A 19579-nucleotide genomic window follows, 5' to 3' on the forward strand; every position below is an offset into this window, starting at 1 on the left:
GCTGTTCAAGCAAGAAAAAAAGTGTGCGACATGTATGGAGATGTGTTGACAAAATGACAATGCAAAAACTGGTTTGCAAAATTTTGATATTGAAGATGCATCACGTTCCAGAAGGCTAGTTGAAGCCAATAAAAACCAAATAAAGGTATTGATTGAAGCAAACTGCCGAATAACAACACGGGAAATTGCTAAGAGATTACATTTGTCAAGTTGAACCATTTATGATCACTTGAAACGACTTGCTTTTGTTTCAAATCTTAATATATGGGTTCCAAATGTTCTTAAAGAATGGGGTGCTTTCTTTGGTGGGACTTTAAGAAATTTTTTTTTGAGCTTCTACCAGACAATTCCACGATTGATTTGAAAGTCTACTACCATCAAATGGATAAATTGAGTGATACCATCAAACAGAAAAGGCCAGAATTGATCAACAGAAATTGTAGTGTTTCATCATGATAATGCCAGGTCTCTCACAAGTTTGCTAACTTGTCAGAAGCTGTTACAGCTTGGATGGGATATGCTACCACACCTACCATAATCACCAGATCTGGCACCCTCAGATTATTACTTGTTCCGGTCTTTACGAAATTTTTTAAACGATAAAACATTTACTTCAAATGAGGATGGCAAAAATCACTTGGATCAGTTTTTTGTAAGCAAAGATCAAATCTGTTATGAATGTGGAATCGTGCTACTACCAGAAAGATGGCAACATGTATTTGAACAAAATGGTCAATATATAATTCAATAAAATATTTATATTAGGGATTGCAATCCAGCAGTGTTTTGAATCTAGCTGGATTTTTGCTGGATTGAAATCATTCCAGCTGGATCCAGCGCGGATCCTGCGTGGATGTATTTTTGGTGCAATAAAGTGTTATCTGTCTATCTATCTATCCTGCAATTTATGTTTTTTTTAATGAAATAAAACATTTTTTAAAAATACTTAAAAAGCTTTTATTATTTAGACTGGTCACTATAAATCAGTAAAACTTTTTACACATTTAGGTAGTAAACTTAACATTGGTTCGGTTTAACATTCGAGATAGAGATAATTAACTTTAAATGTTTAGTTAAATCATAATTATAATGTAATCTTTAAGTTAAATGATAGCAAAGGTAATTCTACTGACTAATTTATATTACCGTATTTTACGGACTATAAGACGCTACGGACTATAAGATGCACCTGAATTTTGGAGGCAATTTTTCGAAGAAAAAAATGCGTCTTATAGTCCGTAAAATACGGTAATATATTATAATAATGTAAGGATGGATAATCAGTGGCTAAGTGGCTATCAGTCTTACCAGTTTTCATATATAGCCTCTACATATTAGTCTGTAGTTATTTATAAGTATATAAAACTGTGTACTGGAAGTAGAATAAGTTAAATAAACTACACCTTTATCAATCCAGCAAAATTTAATAAAATAATAACGTTTTCAATCGTTTTTAACGATCTTCCTCGGTTACAAAAAAATAGAACATTAAATATAGAACATAAAATGTGTTCGGAATAAATATGAAAATTAACGGAAAACGCCCAAACGGACAAAATATAGATAAATAAACAAAATAAATAGCGGAAAAAATATATACAGGGTGTTTTTTTAAACTGACGGTACTCAGAAATATCTGTAGAGCAATCTAGCAGCCAGACTGTTGCCAAATTTGGGAAAGTGACTAAGGATGACATGGGAAATAGATTTCGCGAAGAAAAAAAGTAGTACCTAAATTCGCCAGTAGAGGAGGATTTGGCGCTGTTGTAGCGAAAAAGCTACCAGCACTTCACTGAAGAAAGAAAAGGTCATCAGTCGCTTTTTTCCACTTGCATGGCCGCCTCGCTCCCCGGATCTAACCCCATGTTACTTTTTCCTGTGAGGTTACTTAAAGTCCAAGGTCTATCTTGGTAGTGTCCCAAACTTGATGACTTTGAAGGACAACATTTCTCGAACTGTGATGAACATTCCTGCGGACATGTTACGTTCGGCCATAGAGAACACAGTGTTCAGCATGCAATGAGTTGTCCAGCAGGACGATGATCACATTGAAGAAGGGAGAAGGTTATTTGCTGATTAATTAAACTTTCGTTATTACACTGAAACCTCTGTCTGATTATTCATTCGTGTGTTTGTTAATTGCAGCTGGATTTTATGCAGATTCTTAGCTGTTTTGCTACAACAGCGCCAAATCCACCCCTACCGGAAAATTTGGGTACTACTTTTTTCTTCGCGGAATCTCTTTTCCATGTCGTCCTTAGTCACTCTTCCAAATTTGGCGACAGTCCGGCTGTTAGATTGCTCTACAGATGTCTCTGAGTACCGTCAGTTTAAAAAAAAACACCCTGTATATAAGATTTAACGAAACCAGCATTGTCCGTTAATAACATTAATTAATGTAAAAGGATCTCCACATGGTAGACAATGAGTCCACATCTCTATGATTTATACAACCAGTTGTCACGTGCGCCTTGCGGATTTCCAATCTCTCAAGATGTTTGACCGTTTGCCTATTCGTCGTCGTTTTTATAATTGCCGCTTGATCCCATTGGACGTTAACATCCTTCTGTCTTGCGTATTGTGCCAGCGCAGTGTTGTCAAGGTTTTTACTGATTGTATATTTGTGCTCTTGAGCCTTTGTTTTAAACTGCGCATCGTTGCACCCACATAAACAAGCTTGGAATTGAAATGTTGGTTGTGTAAAGGCACCGAATATATACCTGTTGTTGAATTCCGATCCTCTTTCTTTTTATCGTTTCTTAAAAGTTTGAAAACAGTGGGATTACGTCGGTATACAATACGAAAATTATTAGATCTGGCAGTACATCTATGTATCTTGTTTAAAAATGAAATGTAATTAAGCACTATTCTTTTTACATTTATTCCAAACACATTTTATGTTTTATAGTTAATGTTGTATTTTTTTGTAACTGAGGAAGATCGTTAAAGCGATTGAATACGTTATTATTTTATAAAATTTTGTAGGATTGATTAAGGTATAGTTTATTTATAAGTAATTTAATTATTAGTGTTAGTAAAGTAGTGAGTAAGTAATTAGTAGCAGTCTAGTAGTTAGCAAAGCGGCAACGCAACGACGTAGACTTTTGCGCAATTATTTAGAAAGTTAATTGAGTATTTGCGAATCCGCAGCGCTGGATCCAGCAGGCCGAAGAATGCGCTGGATCCAGCTGGATTGCTGGATGAGGGATCCAGCAATTGCAATCCCTAATTTATATACAGTAGAGCATCAATTATCCGACCCCCGATCAACTGTCACATCAGTTAACAGACCGCATTCTAGTCGGCAAATTCAAATGTCCGCTAGTGATGTGGCACTACAATATTTGGCTATGTCTTGGCTACTTTATTATTATTTTTGTTAAATTTTTGCATGTTTTAGCTGGCAACACTGGTTCGACCATGAAAGAGAGGCCAGTATTTAAACCAGGCTTAATTTTCTATTTTCTTTATTTTTGTATTTATTTTGTGCAAGATAAAAAAATAATTTTTAACAATACAATAGCGACGATTATTATTATAAAAGAAATTTTGTTAGGCTTAACATCGACGAAAATTCAACGTGAAGTAGGTTAATAGCAATATACTAATATACTAATTACATAGGCTATACTAATATACTATACTAATAATATATTTCTTCATACTTTTCAGTTATCCGACCAACCCCAGTCCCCAATTGAATCGGATAATCGATGCCCTACTGTATTATAATAAAATTATTTTTATTTTCCCCACGAAATAAACGAAATTACTTTCCGAACAACCCAACAGTTTCCAGAAAAAGGAATCAATTTTAAGTTACATTGGATTTTATGCACTCTGGAGCTAATGTGTTTGTAAAGGTGATTGTTACATTAGGTGCATTGATTACATGTCGGCCTATCACTGTTGCTGTTCCGGAATTGTTTTTCGATTTTTTATGAATTCCTTCTTTAAATTTTTTCAGGCAGGAAAGGTGGGTTAATTTTTTGGATATACTATAGATTACTCCCTATGGAATTTCGTGTGTTTGAGTATATATCTGAACTGAGGGGACCGAGACGAGTTCAACGATACTCTACTTTTGGACCGGAGACGAAAAATAAAAAAGTTATCATACTTTTTTCCGGCGATCGCGCGATGATAGGGAGTCGTGTCGCTCTCCGCTAAGTCGGCCTCGCTATCGCAATCGGGAGTCCCGTTGCTTGCCGTTAAAATTGCCTTTAGTAGACGTTTCCCCCCTTTTTTACTTTGTTCAAGAACTATCATGAATCAAACACTAGTTTAGCACATGGCGGCGTGTGGTGGCGCCCATACGAGAGGTCAGTCGGGCCGCCATGTTCGCTGCCATAAGTAACATTAACCGAAATGGCGATCGCGCGATGATCGGAAGTCGCGTCGCTCTCTCCGCTCTCGTATCGTGTGTTTAATGCTCCGGGAGATGATCGTAGTCCGACGTCACGGTTTGCAGACTTTACCGCAAGATGGCAATACTAGCAACTACGGTGCCGTCTGCATGAGAGCATTAAAAAAGTATGGTAACTTAAAAACTGTGATAACGTTTTTATTTTTCGTCTCCAGTCCAAAAATAGGGTACCGTTGAACTCGTCTCAGTCCCGAGTTCAAATATATAATCAAAGTCTTGAAATTCCATAGGGAGTAATCTATAGTACACCCAATTTTTTCACTATAAAATTATTTATCTTGAAATCTATTGTGTCACATATTGTGGTACTGGTTTTAATCTCCTCCCACCTAAAAGTGTAATGTAATAAATGTTAGTAAGATTTGATCACAAACAGTAGTATGCATTACAACTTATAAATTTTAGTTTATAATAGTGATATTTATAAAAAAGAATATATCTGACACTCTTATGTGCAAATGTATGTACAGTACATATATTGAGATTTTAAACATATATAATCCAGTCCTTACTGATAACCTACCATATCTTATGATTGGTCATGAAGCTTTTCCGACAAAAGGCTACTTCAATCCTATCCTTGTAGCTATTTAATAATATAAGAAGTTTTTAATTACAAATTCAGCCAAATCAGACATATTCTTTCTGCTCTTTGGAGAATTTTATGTAAGACCATCGAAGCTTCTCTGAAAGCATTTGGCTGGAAAGATAATAAATGGCATTGGTTTTTTGGGAATTTTGTTAGTTGAGTATATTGAAAAAGGAAAAACTTTCAGCTAGCAACATTATGAACACTTTTGGAAAGCTCAAAGTAAGCGATCCAGAAAAAATGCCCAGGAATAAATCAAGAAAAAAATTGCTGTTTTACCACAACAAACAGTGTGCTCATTCAAGTACAGTCAATCAGCAAAAACTGACAGAAACTGAGTTTGAAATCCTTCCACATCCACCATATTTGCTAAATTTGCCTCTCTCAGACTTCTACCTGTTCCCAAAACTCAAAACATTCCTATCTGAAAAGAGATTTTAGTCCAATGAAGAGATGATCGAGGCTGTAAACAGTTATTTTGGGGCCTCAGAGAAAATTTCTTCTGGGAGGAAATTGATTGAAAAGCCGAAAAAATGTTGGATCGAGTGTATTAAGATTCGAGGGTATTACGTTGAAAAATAAACTTGGAAATCATTTATGCAATATTTTGCATTCATTGTCATTCCAGAAACTTTTCAATCCGCCCTCATAATACATAAACAGGCTTACAAGATAAATTAACAAAAATATCTTATTAAAGTGAAATGCTCTCAAGTTCTGGAGTTCCTGAATATGATGCAGTTTATTGTATTCTGCTGAATTTTCTTCTAGATTATTTAGTATTAAATTTATTGTTATTTGAGTAAAATACACAAAGAAAAAAAAATTTATTTCTATTTAATTATTATTGTATTATATTATTTATTCCAATATTAAATATTTCTTTTACATACTGTGAAAACTCTTCTTCCTTATTAGTGCGCATTTGTAAAAACTACTTGCATCATTTATAAATATACAAATCAGTAATGCCAACACTTCTACACTTCTCATCCATGAGCTCTTTCCCCCCCTATAAGTATCTATTAAATTCTTCCATTTCTTTTCAGCTTCATCATCTTCAGAAAAATAGACATTTATTAATAACATATAATTCTTCATTGTTAATAATTTAGATAAAAATAAGAAATATTTAATATTCACTTCTTGAAACGCAATAACAACCACAACTAGTTTTACGAGCAACACCGTTCTGGCGGTCATGGGGGAGATAATCTTTTACTTTTAGTTCTCAACCTGATGCAGGCCTCGGTGGAGGCCGAAAACGTTCGTTAATTCTCTATACAACACTGTGAAAGGTTTCAGACTGTCTCTCTGTGTTATTCACTTCTTGGTTTTACAGAGTTTAAATTACTTATTTACTTCAGGAATACTCAACCTTAATAGTCTATATTTAACACAAAGATTCCTATCCATAACACATTTAAGATGAATACAGATTGTTTTATAATATACAATACAGACTTTTTATTTAAGGTTTAACAATTTATACTCTAAGAAGCAGTAAATAAACATGTTTTTTGAAAAGTGGAAATGTTTGAAACAAGTTAAGAAATAATTAAAATCAAACAAACTTTTGTTTTCTGCTTAATATACTTCATGAAAATTGTCATAATATTGATTTTAAATGTGTAATCTATGTTAATATTTCAGTTATTACACGAAGCATATATAATGTACAGTAGAGCGTCGAAAATCGGAATCAATTGGGGACTGGGGTTGTTCCGATTAGTCATTTGTTCCGATTACCGACTTTGTACGAAAAAATATATTAACCTGTCCGATGTTCAAATTTTTCTCCGTCGCGTGTCGCTTCGTGTGGAATTTTCGTCGATTTTAAGCCTAACAAAAATTTTTATAATAATAATCGAGGCTATTGTATCGTTAAAAATTATTTCTGCATTTTGTACAAACAAAATAAATATATTGAAGAATATAAAAAACACGAAAATTATACTTTAGAAGTAAATCTAGTATCAAAAACGTTCGATTCAGCACGACACAGTCCGACTGAAAATCGTTCCGATTACCGGCCCTTCCAATTACCGGCGTTCCGATTAACGATGCTCTACTGTATATCATTTAGTACTTTATAATCCAGGAATGGCAAACCTTGAGTTCACATGCTGTACGGTAGCCATAATTATCTTTATAAATTGAAATTTATATCAGGGTTGTATAGCAGGCAACCTGATCTAGGCTTCTGGTTGTCCTGTAATGAAATCAGTTGTCCAAACCGCAGGACATATTTTTTTCATAAACCACTACGCAATACAAAAATAAAAGCTTTATTTTTGTATTGCCTAGTAGTTACATACATAACTACCAGGCAATGCAGGTAACTACAGGCACTTACATAAAAATAAGAAATTTTATTTTATTGCTTGCACACTATGCAGTCATTCATTAAATCTACATATAAAAGAAATCTTGAACATCTCAGGCAACCCACAAAGTGTTTGTAGGTTAGTAGTAGTATGTAGTAGTAACCTACTACATACTACTACTACAGGTTATTATTCTTACTAAGAAAGTTTTGATTACTATTTAAAGGAATAAAATATGCACAAAGTACAAAAAAGTTAAGAAAAAATAGCCTGAGAAAATACATGAGATTGTCTGCTGGACAACTTCAAAAGTGTATTTGGTAGTCCAAAGAAAATTTTGGTTGCTGGGACAATTAGACAATTGCTAATTTCAAACCATATTATTTAATAAAAAGTAAGCCAAATCACCTGTTTCAGAAATTTCTCAGCGCCATTTTGGACATGCTTTGCCATCCATGTTATAGAGAATATTCGGCAAAATTTACTCACTTTTTCAAATTACAGAACTCGGAAATGAACCTGCATCAATTTTCTTATAACTCCATGTCTTTATATCTACAATCCTTCTTAATGTATGAAAACAAAGCTCCTTTTATTTCTTCTAAAAATTGTTCTACATCCATTTACTATGAGTGACAATTCCAGTAATCTTCTTCAAAATGCAAAAATTGTTTTGATAGGTGCAAAATTTTTTGCTAGTGAAAAAGTTTGACAATTCTAAATTGATAAACGATACAAAATGCTAAAATTTGCTGGAAATGACATAAATGATGTATTATTTCCTTTGCTTTTGCAGGCAATTTGCTGTCAGTATGAAATAGCCTTTACTTTTAATTTCTGATTATGAACAGAGATATTTGAGAGTTGTAAATGTATTTTCAGATGAGATTAAAAAAGTATTGATCTCTAGATGTTGGTGTAGATAAAATATTACTTTATTGGGGATTTTAAATTTATTGTGAATCAATTTCACGCACTATTAAAGGTGCACTGATTATTTTGCTGAGTGACAGTGGCTTAGCTATTTATCCCTTAGTGACATTGTTATTTTAATGATAGCACAATAAAATATGTTAGATATTTTTATATTGTGTAGAAATAATTCAAGAAACACAAACAAATATTAATAAAAGTTAAACATTTATACCGTTTATAGTACTGTAAATGAAGAAATATTATTTTAATATCCATTCTAACATTTTTAGTTACCATGAAAATGACTCATACACTGATTTGCTACAAAATTATTTCAGAATTGTTTTATATATAGATCTAGAAGGCATTTATTTTACATTTTGAAGTAATAGAACAGAATAAATTATACTACGAATAGCTACCTCCAAATGCTTGAGAATAGAGAACTATGCTGGAAATGGATGAAATTCGATGCCATATTTAAATGAAAGGAAACTCAGTGCTCGTTAAGGAAGGCAAAAATAGAAGTGTTTTTGGCTTCCTTAACAAGCAGTTTGAGTTTCCTTTTATTTTAAGGGATTACTATTTTTTATAGAATAAAAATGCAAAAGATCATGTTAACGTGAAGTATATTTCTATTACAGACCAGTTGGAACTGGTTAAAATTCCAAGTTGTATTGAAATATGAGTCATAATTGAGTTAATTATTACTACTTTATTTTGTTAACTGTATTAAAAAAACAAATTATCTTGTTTTCAAGTTTGGACGTTTATAGATTCAATCTTACATCACATCTTATGAATGTAGTCAATAAAATTGATTATTTTAATATTCTGTCGCAACTGTATACAAAAATAAGAATTTATTTCTTATTTATATTATTTTAATTCAATCCATAATTAAAGAAACTGTTAAAACTCTGAAATAAGTTTATTATAAGCAAATATATTATCTATAAATTAAAAACTTAAAAATAATATAGTATGAATTGTCTTACTAGGAAATCTTTCTCCGTTGCTTCGTCTGTATCTTCCACGATAATTATTAACTCTTGTAGCTATTCTGGAACCTCTCTGGCCTCTTCTACCTCTCTCAAAATAACTTTGTTTAGAGTGTAGGTAATGATTCTAGTACAAATGAAATTTTTAAATAAAATTAGAATTTATTATATTATTCATCAAGATATTCTATTTATTAAAGACACTAAAGTAAAATAATTATTTTATTCTGGTGGCATCAATAAGAGAGGAGAAAAAAAATCTGACATTTTATCACCACCACCCGATTTTAACCGTCACAAAAACTATACGGCAGACTCTCCTTAAAGGCTCACATTATGTTATTTTTATGTAATATTATTATTCCAAGAAAATAATGGTTCATGCAAGATGTACCTTTGTGTGACTGTTGCATGATTAGTAAAGCTTAAGTGCACATGGATCGATGGCTTTTCTTGAGTACAAAGGTACAATGTTGCTATGTTGGGAGCTTAAAATCTCATTTATTATTTTAGTTGTTGTTGTTATTTTTTCTAGTATAATTTTAAAAAATAAGGTTAAATAGTAATTTAAAGTTACACTATTAGATATCTAAATTTTTTACAATATTTTTCCAATTTATACACAAAATATACCTGTTATTTTCATGTAACATTATTCAACTTTGTACCATTATAAAGGAATCTACTATACTTAAAAAAAAAAAAAAAATTGTATAAAATAAGTGTTCTGAAAAGAAAAAAAAACAACAAAAATGTAAATGAATTCAATTATTTTGTTCCATTAATATCCAGATATCAATTATAACAAGTTGGAATTTATTAACACATTAATCAAGTTTAATGTCGAAATAAAGATAAAGAATTTGTCTTCATTAATAAATTTGAATTAAAAAGGCAGGTATATTTCACAACATAAAAAATATAGAAGAAACTAATGTGTCTTCAAACTTCCATCGTGTCTAATTATCGAGAACAAACAGTCTTCACTTTATAATGTAAAATATACTATCTGCCTTTTTAATTCAAATTATGTATATTTTTAAACGACTTGGCTTAACATCAGCGAACTTTTTAACTGTTTTACATAACAGTGCAGAGATGTAACCCCCAATAAAAGGTCATCTCTGTGAAGTGAAAACTGATTAGACACAATGAAAGTTTGAAGATGTTTTAGTTTCTTCTATATTTTATTCATTAATAAAGTTGATTTTTTCCAATATCATTCTTAACTTATAAATTTTAATAAACTCTCTTCATATATATATAAGGAAAATGAAGACAAATGACATAGCTTTCATAGAGCCAAAGGTATGGGTGAACTTTTGGTGAAGCTTGATATTTGAGGTTTTGAAGGCATTGGAAAACTGTAAGAAGTGGAAATATGTCAGATTTAAAGAATTGGATATTTGTTAATAGAGTATCACTGGGTTTAATTACGTGTTTATTAATAATTGCCGGGATTGAGTCAAATCCAGGTCCTTTGCCTCGATCTCCACAACAGATGAGCCAAGAAGATATGCAAAGAAGGGGGCGAGGCAAACCTTGCAGGAATAATCTCAAGGAAAAGGAAAAAGAAAGACAATTGAGTGATACAACTAGTGAAGATTATTATCAATTAGAGGAGGTTTTTAACAAAAGTAGTCTTGTGACCTCGAGACCGATGAAAATCTATGATTACTTCGAAGCATCAAGAGATACTGAGTCACAGGTAGAGGAAGTGCCACAATATACTTTAAAATCAATATACAAGCAAATACAAGATAAATTTCTACAGCTACAGAATAAACTGCAAGAAATTAAAACAGAGGTCAATTTGCTGAAAGAGGAAAATAAACATTTTTGTGGAGAATTGACAAAATGGTCTCAAAAGGTAAAAGAATTAGAGAAAACATCCAAGAATAACTCCCAATTAAAAGGTATGTTGGAATACGAAATAGACAAACTAGTTAACGTGAGAAATAATAAAAATATAATAATTATTAATTTTCTGTTTAATTCGACCGATTACGAAAAGGAAATTAATTATTTCATAAAAAAGGACTTGCAAATAATTAATAATTATATAGAAAGTCTGGTCAGACTATTCAATAGGGAAACCAAACCTATAGTGAAAATATTATTAAATTCCTCGTGCGACAGAAACTTTATAATTAAGGAATTCTGGAAAAAGAAAGGTGATTTCAGTAATAAAGAGAGGGAAAAAATAATACTTACTTAAGATTTATGTATGAGATTTAGAATGAGGAGGAAAAAACTACTTGCAATAGTAAAACAAGAAAAACTCATGGAAGTAGAATTATTATAAGAGATGATTAGTTCATAAAATATACATATGATGTTAATTTAGAAAAAGTAGTTCAATTGAGTTGTTTTTGAGAAAAAACTGACCGATATTATAGAGTTAATTAAAAGTAGATTGAAGAAACAAAAGTTGTTCTAAAAATCAAATTCACGGAAATAATTGGAAGCAGACTCAGTCTAAGCTTATTTTGTCGATAATCCTTATAAAAGTTTTCTTTAAATTAGGAAATTGAAAGAAATATTACAAACTAAACCATCGAAATTATTGCATCAAGTTCATAATTGATTCAAATACTTTCGAATTCTATCTATCTCGTGAGACTAAAGATGGTTATAACTAGTTAAAGTCATATGTGACGTATTCCAATTTCGGGATACTCATATAGTAACAGATATATGCCTATGATTTAAAAGTTCATCAGTTAGCTAAGACTAAATAGAAGAAGAAGTAAATTTAATAGTAATAATTATGATCCTTTTGGAAGGGCCGTCTTGTCTCAAAATGTAAAAGTTTAGTGTTTGCGAAGAGACACTAACATTACTATATAGATACTAGCTGACCCGGCCACACGTTGCTGTGGCTCAAAATGTATCTATTATAAATGTATAACACTTCCCCCGTAGGGGGAATTTCAAAAAATCCCTTCTTAGTGTACATTCTCTGGACGTATGCTATTAAAAAGCAATCAACAACGCATCTAAAATAATATAATAAAAGCCGAGTTCTTCACAGTAAGCCTTAATCCCGTCCCTCTCCCCGCTGGGGAATATCGAAAAATCTTTTTAGTGTATATTCTGTTGACATACCCTATTAAAACGCAATTAAAAACGCAAAAAACCGCATGTAAAATAGAATAAATAGAAGCCGAGTTCTTCACAGTAAGCCTTAATCCTGTCCCTCTCCCCGCTGGGGAATATCGAAAAATCCCTTTTTAGTGTATATTCTGCTGATGTAACCTATTAACCCTTTCCCGGCCAGGATACCGATCTATCGTTACCCTTTTCGTTTAGCAAAACGGCCAGGGTACCGATTGATCGTTACCCTGTTAACAATCGATTTTTATAAAATTTATCGACAACAGATGTCAGCACTTGACGGCATCGTCTTGTTTATCGTTCATTCTACATATTTTTGTCCAGGTGGTGTTTTGTCGACTTAAAAAATTTTAATTATCGGTTATTTTTTCTTAATTTTTCATTTTCTGATAATTTTTTATTTTATTTTTAGCATATTCATGCAATAATATTACTATAATAAGTTGATTTATGCTATAATAAGTTTATTCAGCTATAATATGTTAATATATCGTAAATATTTAAGTTATGACCTTCAGTTCTGATATTTTATATATTTTTTTTAATTTTTAATTTTTAATTTTTTTTTAAATCTAAAATATTAGCAAATGTTACATCTATTGCTATTGGTAATCATATGTTTATTACAAAAATATATAGTCTTGTTTGATATGAAATGAATGAAGTATATTAGTTAATTATATTAGATGAAAGCAGAATAAAGTTCAGATTTCAAACAAATGTTTGATATAATGTGCGATAATTTCACAACGAATAAACGTACGTGCATAAATGTAATATCAAATTGTAGAGAACAATATTCTACGTCATTCTGGCTCAGTGACAATAAGAATAAAGTAACCAGACAATGTTAATTTTGACAAAAAGTAACAAATTTTCAAGTTTGAATGTCAATTATCATATATTATTTTTTTTTTCTCATAAATTTTTCAAACAAACTTTATTGAAAAATGTCGTATTTAAAACTAACTATATTGATAAATATATGTGATTTTTTTCATATGAATCAAATAATAATTTAATTTTTGGTGAATTTTTAAAATAATATTGCCTGATTTACCTATTTTGACATAAAAGCCTTAATCCATATATAAATATATTTTTGAAAGGGGGGAAATGGTGTAGGGGTATGAAAAATAGATAGTAGCCGATTCTCGGACCTACTGAGTATGCATATAAAATTTGGTAAAAATCGGTAAAGCCGTTTCGGAGGAGTACGGTAACAAAAATTGTGACACGACAATTTTATATATAAGACTAGCTGACCCGGCCACGCGTTGTTGTGGCTCAAAATGTATCTATTATAAATGTATAACACTTCCCCCGTGGAGGGAATTTCAAAAAATCCCTTCTTAGTGTACATTTTCTTGACGTACCCTATTAAAACGCAATCAAAAACGCATCTAAAATAGTATAATAAAAGCCGAGTTCTTCACAGTAAGCCTTAATCCCGTCACTTTTCCCGCTGGGGAATATCGAAAAATTCCTTTTTAGTGTATATTCTGTTGACGTAACCTATTAAAACGCAATTAAAAACGCAAAAAACCGCATGTAAAATAGTATAATAGAAGCCGAGTTCTTCACGGTAAGCCTTAATCCCGTCCATCTCCTCCCACTGGGGGGAATTTCGACATGTATATTATATAAAAACACGTGCGTATTCGAATGCAACGTTGTGTCAAAATTCCAAAGGAATTGGTAGGAACAAACAAACGTTATATTTTATTTATATAGATAGGTAGAAAATGATCTGCTTTAGTCCATTCTCACAGAAAAGCATAATGCCTCACAGAAAAGCAAACTTAGGTCGTCTGAAGTTAGCGCCATCTGTTGGACATAAAAGTCTTAATCCATATATAAATATATTTTTGAAAGGGGGAAATGGTGTAGGGGTATGAAAAATAGATAGTAGCCGATTCTCAGACCTACTGAATATGCATATGAAATTTGGTAAAAATCGGTAAAACCGTTTCGGAGGAGTAAGGTAACTAACATTGTGACACGAGAATTTTATATATAAGATTACCTCTGTGCGATGAACAAGATCAACAATTTATACGACAAAAGTGTATTTATTTATAATAAATATATATATATATATATATATAATTAACAACGAAGTTTTTTGTAGTTGCATTATATGATTGGTGATTTTATTATTTAAGTTTATAATAATGTAAATACTTGAAAATGTTAAACAAATTAGACAAGATGTCTATATATTGTATATTAACATACTACCATATAACAAAATTAATTGTGGGTTACCAACGAAACTCCCCTTTGTAACAGGTAAACCTGATTACAAATAAACTTTTTACTTATTTACTTTCATAGGGAAATTATGTCATTAAAAACAATTACTACTTACCTCATATCCAGTTTTCCTGTAACCATTATTGTAAGTTTTAGTCCTAATAAAATTATTTACTGAATTATTTTCTGTATAGTTTTTATGCGCATTTTGTGATTTATTTTGAAATTCATTTTCTTCTTTTGAAGAAACTTTATTTTTTGCTGTTTCGATATTACTATGTATTTCTTCATTTTCTTGAGGTTTCAATTCATTAATTTCCAATTTCATTAAATTTTTCTGCATCCTCATTACTTTAATTTCATAGTTTTCTTGCATATTAAGTTTTTGCTCAAATTCTTGTAAAAGTTTTAATTCCTGTTCTCTTGATGTGGTCTGAAAAAAATTGAAATATAAATAAAATATATAATAATTGAAAGTCAGAATGCATTTAATAAATATGGAAATAAATAATTACGGGTAACCCCCGTATAACACGGGAGTTACGTTCCAAAAAATTGAAGTGTTATGCGAATCCGTGTTATACGAAACAAAGAACTGGTGCAAAAAGGGGGGTTAGGTTCCAAAAATTAAAAAAACATGCCGTTAAATCCTTCTTTAAATCGGATTTATTATTCACAAGTCGAAATGCCGGACGCAGGCAGGCAACGGGGCATACAAAATTACAAGTAAAAATAATAATATACTGAATATTATACTGTAAAAATATAAAATAATTTATATTGTTAATTGAAATTAATTTAAATAGTAGCCAGGGGCGCCCCTATTGCCATTTTTGTCATACAGTGAAAGAATCCAGTTTTTCAGCTTTATATAGTAGATTTTTTTCATGGATAAACTATTTATTATTTAAGTAAATATTTTACCAGAGGATTATTCATCCTATATGATGATCTCAGCATGAGCATCATCAACTGGTAACAGTTTTTATTACATTTCATGTACTCTACAAGTGTTTTACCTAATTCCCGAACAGTGTTATACGGAGGATGTTCCCAATTCTCGAACCGTGTTAGAATGAATCCGTGCTATAGAAGTGCCGTGTTATACGGGGGTTACCTGTATATGTTGTTATTTATTCTTCCAATTTCCAGAAATTAACTACACAAGCATTAAATTCTACTTTAACTAATATGAAATACAATAGTTGTTCATTAAATCAGGTATACCTATAGAACCAGAGTGATGACATATTTTTGAAAATGCCAGATCATCAGATATTTTCAAAATCTTATGATATTAGAGAAAGTCGTTAATTTAATTAGAGTCAATTTCAGTATATTGGATATAAAACTGATATTCCTTGAAGTTTGCTATTGGGTTGTTCAGAATGTAATTTCATTTTTTTCATGGGAAAAAGAAAAAAAAAAAAAAACAATTTTCTTATAATACATAAATATTTTATTGAATTATATATTGACCATTTTGGTCAAATACATGTTGCCATCTTTCTGGTAGTAGCACGATTCCACATTCATAACAGATTTGATCTTTGCTTACAAAAAACTGATCCAAGTGATTTTTGCCATCCTCATTTGAAGTAAATGTTTTACTCGTTTAAAAAATTTCGTAAAGACCGGAACAAGTAATAATCTGAGGGTGCCAGATCTGGTGATTATGGTAGGTGTGATAGCACATCCCATCCAAGCTGTAACAGCTTCTGACAAGTTAGCAAACTTGTGAGAGACCTGGCATTATCATGATGAAACACTACAATTTCTGTTGATCAATTCTGGCCTTTTCTGTTTGATGGTATCACTCAATTTGTCCATTTGATGGTAGTACACTTTCGAATCAATTGTGGAATTGTCCGGTAGAAGCTCAAAAAGAAATTCCCTAAAATCCCACCAAAGAAAGCATCCCCTTCTTTAAGAACATTTGGAATCCGTATATTAAGCTTTGAAACGAAAGCAAGTCGTTTCAAGTGATCATAAATGGTTCAACTTGACAAATTTAATCTCTTAGCAATTTCTCGTGTTGTTATTCGGCAGTTTGCTTCAATCAGTACCTTTATTTTATTTCCACTGATCAATGTATTACATTAAGTTTATAATTGTATATGTTATTCTATAATGATAAATGCTTAAATTAAAGCATTTTTTTAATTTAAACAATTTTTATCCTTTAGTGATAAGCATAAATTCTGTTGAAGAGAACTAATCATACAGGGAACACACTAGTAAAGTGACTATGCCAACTTTATTTTGGATCTTTTGCCTCTCTTCAGTTCTTTTATTACAGATCTTTGACTGTTTTTACTCTTCTGGCTGTTATATATAACAGAGGGAAAGTATGGCAATCAGTCAAAAAATGACACCCCAAGACCCAAGTCTAAAAATGTGAAAACATTTTGGGGTCTTGGGGTGTCATTTGTGAAAACATTTTTAGACTCGGGACACCTAGAAACGTCAAGAAATGCAAAAAATTTGGGGGTTTTTTCTGCATGTATGGATGTTAGTATGTGTGGGGAGGAGCACAATTTTGTTCACCCTCTTTAAAGTTTAATAACTCCTGTGTTTTTTGTCAAAAATTGCTGAAATTTTGCAGGGAGGTTTGTTTATTAGGGGGGATTGATCTATGAAATTTTGATGATTCAAGGGGATGGAGGAGATAAAGGGGGTCGTATGTATCTCCAGTAGGGTCAGACATAATGATGATTTTACTTGTTATTAGCATTTACATTTTTTTTTTCATAAAACCCATCCCTACCCTTAAAATTAAGCTTTCTGCCATTTTATAATAGTTAAAAATATAAAAAGTTTTTTTAATAAAATATGATAACAAATGGCACCACCAAACGTTGCTGGGAAAGTTAAGCAACTCATTGTTGCATTTTTTAAAATTATATTAGTGATCACTAGATAAATTAACCTTGTATTTACAAAGTTAAATGTAAAATGGTTTAAAATGTTAATTAAAAAAAGAAAACCTTTCATAATAAAACTAAAAGGCAAATTATATTGTAGGTCTATTTAATTACAGTAGAATTCCAATTATCTGAACACCAATTAACTAAACATCCAATTATCTGAATCACCATTTGCCCTCCTTTCTCTCTCCCATTGATGTCACACGGCAATTCTTTTAAATCATGCAACAACATGATCAGAGACGCATATTTCTTCTGATGTATCCAAATGACCAGTAGCATGCTACTGTACACTGATAAATAACTATCTACAGTACATGTATGTCAAATGCTGTACCTAGTAATTTCATTCTTTACACATTAATCCACTCATCCAAATTATCAATTATCCAAATTGCCTCCAGAACGAAAAAAAAATTGAGTAATTGGAGTTCTACTGTATTTGTATTATTTGAATTTGAATGTTTGCTAACTATATAGTAACAAATAACCACAACATATGGTTCATAAAATATCACAATTTACATATGGTTCATAAAATGTTTTTATTTTGTGTGCTAGCATGCAATAATTTTTGGGTCTTGAAAACATTCTACATCCCTGCTTTTCTAGTAATCAATAAGTTGGTAACTGGTACAGGCATACCCTGGTTTACAGTGCTTTTCAATTGATGATGTTAACCATTCAGTCATTGCTGACCTTTGGTCACCATATGGATAAATGCTTCTCCATTGCTGTCTGTCCCTGACAGCTTTGGATATATCCCAGCATAATATCTTTTTCCAGTCCACTTGCATGCATAATGTGCCCAAAATATGAAAGTTTTTGTTTGGTGATCAATTATACTCATTTTATTATTTTGGGCACTTGCTCTATTCTTAAAGAGCTTTACAACACCAATGGATTCTGCATTACCAATGCAATCTTGCGAAGACAGCGAGAGAAATTAGACCTGGAAGTGAAATCTGAAATGTTTGCAGAATGATTTACATCTCACAGTCTCTAATCGATAAGCATTTGCTTATAACTGAAAAGCAAAGAAGTTGCTTCTTGAAATAGAGTCTGTGCCTACTTTGCATAAGTTAAATGCCAATAAAAAAAATTTGAATAATATTAGCTTAACTGAAAAAGAACCAGCAGATTTAACAAACTTTTGAAGTTCTGCAGTTAACAGAACAGTGTCAAATAGAATCACATTATAAAGAAATACTTAAAGAGGAAACTGTGAATTCATGAAGCAAATTTCTTTATCATACTTCAAAAAAGACATTACAGCCATCATCACTGCAGCATAATGTTGAACAGCCTTCGACATTAATTAAAACATAGCCCTCAAGCATCTTTATCAATCTCTCCATCTTCAAAATGAATAAGATTTGTTGAAGACTCAGATGAGATTAGATCATCTCCTTCAGCCTTTCTACAATAAATATAGTTTTTAAGTTTTAACTCATCAGTCACCGTGAGAAAAAACAAAAATATTCTAAGGTAACCGATACAGCACATGCTACAATACATTTATTAATCATTCATTTTGTTTTTAGCATTTTTATGGGCCTATTGTTATTGTGCACTTAATAAATGGAAAAGCAAACATGTTTTTAAAATTTTTTTTACACTGGTAGGTGAAACTAAAGCTTTGCTTTAAAGGCAGTTTTTGCTTTATAGTAGTGGTCTAGTCCCTAACTAACTGTATTAGAAGTGCAAATAAAATTCTTGCCAAAACTTGCATACATCAGGTAATGTTTTCAAGTCCACTCCTGAAAGATGTTTGCACTGACCTGGTCAACAGACTCAAAAAGTATTTTGAAAACTTTATGGAATTGTGGATGTGAGAGTTTATTTTCAATAGATTTTTATAACAAAAGATAAGAGAGACAACTATCTATTGGCATTAGAGAGAAATATGTTTAATTCATGAGTAGTTTCGACAGTATATAACTGTCCTCTTCAGGCAACATGGCAAACGTTACATTAGAAATGTAGAAAAAGAACAATTTCAAATGGATTCTCACACACGA

At 31.5% G+C, this 19579-nt stretch overlaps 1 protein-coding gene across 1 annotated transcript in view; it reads right to left on the reverse strand.

Annotated features, from left to right (window-relative positions):
- LOC136980020 (uncharacterized protein DDB_G0287625-like) overlaps nucleotides 1-19579 on the reverse strand; it is a 43824-nt gene that overhangs the window by 18040 nt on the left and 6205 nt on the right. The window contains exons 3-4 of the mRNA XM_067276069.1: nucleotides 14747-15064; nucleotides 9256-9385 (exon numbers count right to left, since the gene is read on the reverse strand). Coding sequence (XP_067132170.1) covers nucleotides 9256-9385; nucleotides 14747-15064 — 448 coding nt within the window. The remainder of the gene's footprint in view (nucleotides 1-9255; nucleotides 9386-14746; nucleotides 15065-19579) is intronic.

The sequence above is a fragment of the Centruroides vittatus genome, unplaced genomic scaffold (assembly GCF_030686945.1).
Source record: "Centruroides vittatus isolate TY-2023 unplaced genomic scaffold, ASM3068694v2 contig_658, whole genome shotgun sequence".
NCBI lineage: Eukaryota > Metazoa > Arthropoda > Arachnida > Scorpiones > Buthidae > Centruroides > Centruroides vittatus.